The sequence below is a fragment of the Scleropages formosus genome, chromosome 21 (genome assembly GCF_900964775.1).
Source record: "Scleropages formosus chromosome 21, fSclFor1.1, whole genome shotgun sequence".
NCBI lineage: Eukaryota > Metazoa > Chordata > Actinopteri > Osteoglossiformes > Osteoglossidae > Scleropages > Scleropages formosus.
The window spans coordinates 9139668-9148356 of NC_041826.1; the positions used below are offsets into that span (position 1 = coordinate 9139668).

The 8689-nt window shown below is 43.4% G+C and overlaps 1 protein-coding gene across 1 annotated transcript; it reads right to left on the reverse strand.

The window, feature by feature from the left end:
- Positions 1-3095: 3095 nt before the first annotated feature.
- On the reverse strand, positions 3096-5685 carry LOC108920280 (transcription factor Sp5-like). The gene is made up of 2 exons (XM_018728910.2): positions 5358-5685; positions 3096-4659 (listed from the first exon to the last, which is right to left on the reverse strand). Exons 1-2 carry the CDS (start codon positions 5409-5411, stop codon positions 3595-3597), a joined length of 1119 nt encoding a protein of 372 aa, XP_018584426.1. The 5' UTR covers positions 5412-5685; the 3' UTR covers positions 3096-3594.
- Between the last annotated feature and the right edge of the window lie 3004 nt (positions 5686-8689).

Here is an 8689-nt window from a genome sequence, read left to right on the forward strand (position 1 = left end):
AGAGCAATGACACATGTTTTGGATTACATGAGAAGTAGTCAGTATATTAATACATTTACTCTTCAATATTTATAGGTTCAAAAAAAACTTTTTCCTGACTGCAGGCATGTACTGTGTGTCTAAGAAGTCTAAGAACAAATCTGAAAACAAATAAACTCTTTATAAAAATAAGGCTTGTAAACATGAGAAACACTAGTTTTATAGCGGCCAAACAAGTTTTTGTGCAGAGAAGATATACTTAAATGTCTAAAAATCAAGTTTAAATCATTAACATACAACTGTTTTGCAGTTTGTGGCGATTAGATCTTCGGCCGAACATGGGCAAATACAAAAATATATAGCAATAATGAACACGCATCAAGCGCACATGTAATTACGGAATAATTAAGTGAGTTTGATACCACGTTGCACACTGAAAATTTTGACATATTCAAGATGTGCTCCACCGCCTTTCCCCACCAGATTAGAGGACTGCTTTCTGGATCTTTTGTCTAAGGGCATTGCTGTAATACAGTATATAAATAAGGCAATTTAGACATATACAATTATTATATATTATTGCTATAATACAATCACAGACACAACTGTTTACTTCACTTATAATAAACACTTATAACTGACACTGGATCTGCATCACTCCTAAACTGTAGTTGCCTACACACAAACAAAAGTACAATTCACCGAAAAGGAAAATATAAAAGTCCCGTGTGTCCAAAAAGATACAAAATACTTTGTTTATATTTTAAAAAAACTCGGAGAAGCAGTGCAGGTTCAGTTTTGATTTATAGAAGCAAATATATTGTGAACTGACACTCGATCTGGTCAAATAACTTTTTTTCGAAACTTTTTACAGCCGTTTTCTTCTTTTTTCCTTTCAGTTCTTTGTTCGTCTTCTTTTACGGTTATTTATTTATAATGAAACTGTGCTTAGTGCTGTAAATATTGTTTACTACTCTTATACAACAACACAGCAGAGGAAATCCTGACACAGCTCACTTTTCTAAATGTCTTCGGCATATCTGCATAGCAACTGTACAAAGAAAATTAACCTTCATGAAATCAGTACAGCAAAACAAAACAACAGGCCACAGCAAAAATGAAACGGCATTCGCACGTTTATTGTGCATTGCTGCAGCATTGATGATCAAATTACCGTCGGCTGTGTGTATTCATCCGGAACACTGATGGATCTATTTCTCATGTTCAATTCTGCACTGAAACAGGTAAAAGTAAGAAATGATTTCCTCTTTAAATACTGTACAGTGTTCCGTTACTGCAAGTTGCTGTAAATAGCAAGTAATTACTTGTGTAATTTTAAAAAATTCATGTGTTTTAGCCACTTTTGCATTGTTTATCAGAGCAGAGGAAGTGCCTTTTCAAGGTGACTCAGAATTTTGCTGAATCTCTAGGCTATTCGCTGTGGTGTTTCTGCGCAAAGTTTAAGCGCTCGCTGTCACTCTTGGGTCATTTCAGCTTTAACTAAAGTTTAAAGTTGTTGAAACAAGATGAGCTTTATTGTAGGTGTTAACCACTTGACTTTATTTCATGTAAGACTATGAACCCCCGCTGAGAAGATTTGCCACACAGTTCCCTGCCCAGCATGTGGCACAGGTACACATGTGCTGAGGTTGTGCAGATATAGCAAACTTTTTCATGTAGGTTCGAATCAATGCCTTCATTTTGGCATCCACATCCAAAGAGTATTTTTCTGATAGACCTTTGTAACAGCACCTTTATAACACACACACACACACACACACACACACACACACACACACACACACACACACACACACACACACACACATTTTCTGAACCGCTTGTCCCATACGGGGTCGCGGGGAACCGGAGCCTACCCGGCAACACAGGGCGTAAGGCCAGATGGGGAGGGGACACACCCAGGACGGGACGCCAGTCTGTCGCAAGGCACCCCAAGCGGGACTCGAACCCCAGACCCACTGGAGAGCAGGATCCGGTCCAACCCACTGCGCCCCCCACCTTTATAATATTCATCTCTGTATTAACTTCTGGACCCCCTCCTACAAATGTAAGAAATGCCAAGAAAATCTATGGATTTATTGTCACTGTTGTATAATTATCTCTGTATATGATTACTATAATTAATCAGGCCATATTTTTTACTTTACAAATCGAAGGGAGGTATTTGTTCCAAATTGTGCCTGCTTTTCCATTATCGCCTCACCGAAACACTCATATAAGCGACATCTTGTTTTTTGGCAATTTGTTGATAATGTTGTCAACTGTGAAGTCGAAACTTTAACTGTAAAAGCATGGTATTTATCCGCCGAAGTTGCACCATTCCGATTTGCGCAGGGAACTGAGATGTGAACTAGTCGTTACGGATTCTCACCTCATTCCTTTCTGTGAAATCAGTTCACCCCAATAGCGATGTTAAATCACTGCACTTCCATGCAGAAACAGATACAAAATAACTTTTTCAGAGTTTCCAAACTGTTGGGCCTCCTTACTTAATGTGTGTGGGAAATTCTCACATGAAACTGAATGAAATGTCTTATTTGAACGGAACAATTGAAAGTAATTAATATACAACGTAACTCTGAATGGGAAGGAAAAAAAAACTTGTTTTTCACGCGTGTCCTTCCTAGGAAGCGCGGAACTTGATACCTTTTCCGCGCTCTTTCTGAAAAGGCGGCAGCTCAAAGAAACTTAGAGGGATTTATTACATTTTATTATTATTGTTAGTGGTTATTTAGCCGCCAGCTTTGTTACCAAGGCGACATGCATTGTATGTGCAACAAGTACTTACATTTATTATCCTTTATGTATGTAGCTGCATTGATTGACATAGCACAAATATTCCAACGTACTTTACTCATTTCTATAATTTATATACTACCGAAACACGTCTTAAAACGCTCATCTGAAAGGGAGTTTTCCACCGTGCTTCCATCACAAATAATATTTTAAATATTTCCTGAAGCCAAGTGCGCAACTGGCATGAAGGAACATGCGACAATTCCCCCCCCCCAGTGCTTTTCACACTGTTCACAAGCGTGTCGCTTTTATTAACACGGTTATAATAACTGAATTCTCTCACTTCGTTTCCAGTGATTTATCAACGGCGGCGCTTTGGGACACAGAGGAGAGGATCGCTTTTTTTATTTTTTCAAACAGCATGGAGGTCGTTTTTTTGGAAAGCATGCGTAGACACCCCGCATGGGGCAAAAACACTTTTCACACTTTCATTCAACAAAAGCTCTTCAATCGTATATACACGTAAGTTCTTCCACCGAAGACAGAAACCCGAAGACAAGTTGCAGAAACTTGTAGACTCAAACGGTCTCTACAAGGATTGAACAGCGAAATCCTTGTACCAGCGCAGACAGTGTAAGATACAAACAAGGCCTATCAAAAATAAGTATATATTCTTATTTCCAGCGCATGCCGGATAAATGATGGATATGTTCCAGTATTCCAATGAATTATCCCGCGAGAACGTGTCTATGGGCCGATCGCACAGTACACACACAGTTAGACTCAGTTAGTCCAGCGCAGCATCATCATCATGATCGACACGATCATCTCCTCATCTCCTCATCTCCTCATCTCCTCCTACACGTTTCCAGTCACAGCGTCCTCCCTCTTGACGCCTTTCTCCTGAGGCTTCATCCTCTTGTTCTGGTGGGTCTTCACGTGCTTGGCCAGGTGGTCGCTCCTCATGAACCTCTTGCAGCAGGTGGGACACACGAACCTCTTCTCGCCCGTGTGCGTCCGCAGGTGTCTCTGCAGCTCGTCCGACCTCGTGAAGCTCTTCCCGCAGAAGAGCCAGTTGCACACGAACGGTCTCTCGCCGGTGTGCCACCGCAGGTGCGCTTTCAGGTGCGACGTTTTGCCGTACACCTTCCCGCAGCCCGGGATGTGACAGATGTGCTGCTTCTTCTTGCCGGGCTCCTCGCTGGGGCTCGACGACGACTGGCAGTTGGGGCAGCGGCACCTGCGACACCTGCGGGCGGTGGCCAGGGGCGACTTGGTGTGCAGCAGAGCCGCGATCTGAGTCTGATACTGCGCGAAATCCGTGTGTCCCAGAACCAGGCTTCTCTGCAAGGGGAAGCGCGGGCTCGCGAGGGACGACGGGTGACTCGCGGGGTTTCCCTGCTGCAGACTCCACCAAGGGATGTCCTCCCCCGGACTCGGGGACACCTGCCTCGGCTGTTGGTGTATCAGACCCGAGTGCGCGGGAACGAAACCCGGCATCGCGGGTGCGATGGACGCCGGGGCGGCGTACGTAACTGCGGGGACGTACGTGGGCGGACACGTGGACTGTAGGGACTGCATGGAGCACGGTAACATCTTCACCGGGGAGAAGTCGTACGGATAGGTGGGGTCCGCCGGAGGGGTGAGAGGGAGCTCATGGTGGGAGCCGAAGGAGGACTGGATGTGCGCGGAGAGCTGAGATTTGGGAGAAGAAAGTGCCAAAGCGGCGCCCTGCGCGCACCCCTCGCTGCTCCACGGGTGAAAAATGGGCGACGGGGCGCCCAGGGCGCCGTCATGATAGGGCACTTGGAGGAAATCGGGGGGACTCGACCCAGGGGGGTGTCCGATCCTGTTGCAGGTGGCCGCTAGCAGAGCCAGAGGGGAGTGTTTGGTGCTCTCGGGAGAAGAGTTGGGTGTGCGGTCCTGCGGAAGGGTTCACATACAGTGTGAGTACGTACTACTACTAGTTAGTTATTACTCTCACTTCATTGACACGCAGCGAAGTACTACACGACGACATGCACTGCAGTTCTGTTTGTGGTCTTCGTTGTTTATTCGGCACCTTCGTCCGAAAGCGACGTACAAACATCAACATGGTGACCGTCGATGATTTATTTCTGTATACTCTAAGTTACTGTGCGAGTAAAAGTTTAAGAATCTTTTATTAAGGGTCCGCAGCACGAGCGGGATTCGAACCCCAAGCCCTAAGACTGCATAAAACATGATAAAAGAAAGCAAAACAAAGCAAAACAAGGAAAGGCTGCCTAAAAGCTGAAGAAACTTTTGTGTCAACTTAACTTTAATTGCGGTGTCGGCCGGTCACTGTCTAAAAAAAAAGTTTCCGAACATCCTGTAGATGAAATCTCCAAAAAGCAGTGAAGTGTCACATAAACTATAATAAACTAGACTGGATACAGAACCGAACCGGCTGTGTCTTAACCTGGCTGGAAGTTATAGTGCGGGAACGAGCTTATAATAAAAGTTCCGCATGATGATTTGCCTCTCGCGCGGTGGACATAATAACCGGGATCATCATCATCGTGATCATGTGGCACGGTTTGTTACGCGAAGACAAGTCAAAGCGTTGGGGAAGGAACCCGCGCTGCTCGTGCTGCACGTACCTGCAGGAAAGCCTGAAGCGTGTCATTCCTCAGCACAGCCACTGCGGCCATCATCCGCCTCCTGCGCGGCTCTTCAGAGAAAAAGCCACGTCGCTCCGCACAATGGACTCATGTAGGAAAGCGCTGCCGAGCTCCTTCTCCCACCAATATCCCTGGACCATCTGAAGAGCGAGGGATCACTCCTTAGAATGTGATAAGGACTTTGGTGGGCCGCCAGCCAGTCAGAAATAAGATTTATTACTTTGAAGTTCTCCGCTGCCCAATCATCAAAGAATAGCGGCTCTTTGAGAGGGGAAAGCAAATCCTTTGAATCCACAAAGCTCCTATGGTGTGTTTGTTGGTCTGGATAAAAGAACTGATTATTAGGGGGGGGGTGGGGGGTGGGAAGGGAGGAGATAAAGGCGGGACAATTAATGAAGTAATCACTATGTGGGAAATGTATATACACAAATAATTGGATTTTCTTGATCAAAGACCCCCACGCTGCCCGGAGACCCCCGTATTGGATGCTCTAGTCATCTGATCCCTTCTTTTGGTAATTAAGGGAAAGGATTTGTAGCAGAGACTCGCGCGACAATGTGACATTGTTATCTCTCGAGATGCTCTAGTTGGGTGCACTTTGATAACTTGTAGCAGGTAACTGCCCAAGGGAGCCAAAGAAAGCGCGAGTGCGTGAGATTTGTATCTCCGTTCTTAACACGCCACGTGGGAATGTACGATAAGTTATAACTAAGAATCACCGTAGTACATAAAGCGATCTCCGACCGCACGCTTGCTGGGCCACAACTTTTCAGGGTCGGTTATTTTTGCCTTTAAGAGTGAATGTGTAGACATTTATGTCGATCTGTGTGCTTTGAAAAAAAGGGCAACATTTCTAATGATGCCTTTCTTTGATCCTAAGTCTATTTACTTCCCCTTTTCAGTTACTGTGAAAAACCATTCGACGAAAAATCCGGTTTAAAAATGAAAAAATGGCATAGCTGTAAGAGCAAGATTAATAATAATAATAATAATAAAGCTCTCATTCCAGGTGTTTATTTAGAAAGTCCTGCGCTGTTTGGATGGAGAGTGTTTCCAGTGCACGAGAACAGTGAGTTACTGTGCTGCTGGAACACTAAGACTGTACTGACTGACGGAGGTGTTGGAGAGCCCGAAAGGACTGATACCTCTGTTGCTTCCCCAAACAGCGAGAGGCAGGAGTTGGGGAGGAGATCCTGTCTCCATGAAAGTGGAAACACTTTTCAAACCCCCCGCCTGCTGCTCCGCCTCGCGAGCTTCGAACCCTCCTCCAGTCGGGCACCGCAATCCGCACCGGCCCGACGCACTTCAACTTGCAGAGGGAAAAACACTGTGATCTCCCTTAAGTTACTGTGCTCTGCTTTGCCTCTTTACAGCATTTGCAACGTGCAGGGAAAACATGCTCGGGTTGCAGATCGTCCACATTCTACTTCATATCAGTACAAGAGTCTCATTTTTATATACAGCAGTAGGAATGATCATAGCTGGCAAACGCACTCAAAAAATACTCATGCGATTATTCACCGTAATATTGTATAAAGTACACTTATGGGGAAAATACACCTGGTCTTGGCAATAGTTAAAATTCCTTGGCTTATGTGATCAGCAGAGGGGCCTGCTTAACATTTTGTATGGGTGAAATGATCAAAGACTACATTCAAAAATATTACAAGCAACCTTGATTATTTGTTGCATTCATAATGAGCAAAAAAGCTTGACTAATAATATGCATTCCTTTTAAAATGATCAGTACGGGAGACTACATTTTGCATGGATAAAATTTTTACTAAATATTTTTTGCAACTTTGACTATTTCCTCAGGAAATCGTGTTGAAAAAGACAGGGATTTAATACAACTTTTACTCTTAAGAGTTGTCGAGACCGCAGTTTTAAATACTGCACCTACACTAAGATCTATGTATATCTAGCATTACTGTAGAAACAATGGCTGTTCTTTCGAGCACTTTTGGGCTCTAAGACTTTGAATTAGATCGGTTTCTTTGAGGGGATTAACTGGCCAAGTCCTCTCCCACGGCTCTGCTCAGAGTCCCCGGGACAAGGGATATTTCTCGTGGGCCTGTTCCCATCCAAACAGACTACAGCAAGCAGCCCAGAGACATTTATGTTTTAATATCAATGTTCTCTGGAGTTGAGGAAATGGAAAAAAAATGGTACGTTTTCTTAATTTTATCAGATATAGTCATTAACTTTAGTATTTTACTTATGGCTCTGGTCTCCCGTTACATCACATGTTATAAAGCTGTATGGAATATACTGTGGATTATTCTGTGGATTCATTTTTGCTGGGGGAAACGCTATAATTGATTAAGCACCCAAAGGAGTGAAGAAAATTGTGAGAGAAAAATGACAGAGATATTAATATTAATCAATTACTCACTTATAGCCATAGCCACAGTAAACTGAATTCCTGTGCAACATCTGAAAAATAACTATAAAGTGAGAATGGCATTATCATCAATTCCCTTATGCAAAATAACAATATCTGAGCCCTCTTTTATTTGTCATTGTTTAAAACTAATATTAAACAGAAATGGCCAAATGGTTTGGTCAAAGACGAATTAAATTTTCCGGCTGAAATCAGGTACTTTTGCTTCACTTAACTTTGTAACCATGACAAAAACAATAATAAAAAGAGAAAAAGAAAGGACAAAATCAGAGAGAAAACTTTTAAACTTCTGCAGTACTTCATTACATATTTGTATCTGAAATCACTTTAAAGTACGTTTGAGATTTTTTTTTGTATCGGTAAAGTTTTCTAACAAAATATTTGAGCTTAGTGGAAAGCTACTGTGATTTTTTAAAAAATTTCAAATAACGGGTATGCGGCGTACTCGCTGAAAGAACTCAGGAAATATTGGAAATTTTTCATTCAGAGCTAGAATTAAATAGAAACTGAACTTGTTGCAACTTCACGTGAACATGGACATTTTACTTTTTCAAAGGGAATGATAGCCGGGCGAACAATAAACTGATTTTCTATGCTTTATTTTAGTAGAGGGTCAACACTGAGTAATGCAAAGCTTAAATCTAATTAGGTACAATTATAGGGTGAAGCGAGAGCTCCGGGGCGCTGAAAGACAGTGTGATCATGCATTTCTTATTCAGGGTTATTCCCACAAAGTGGAGAAGGTTGCGAATGTGTGGCCCACGACCCTGCGCTCAGAGGACGAGAGAGAAGCGGTAGCTGCAGTCGTGGTGTTTCACACGGAGCAGAGACTGAGTTTCCTCAGTGATCAGAGTCACTCAGCACATCTTTGAAGCTGCTCTCCGCTTGAGAACCGCCATTGTGTGCG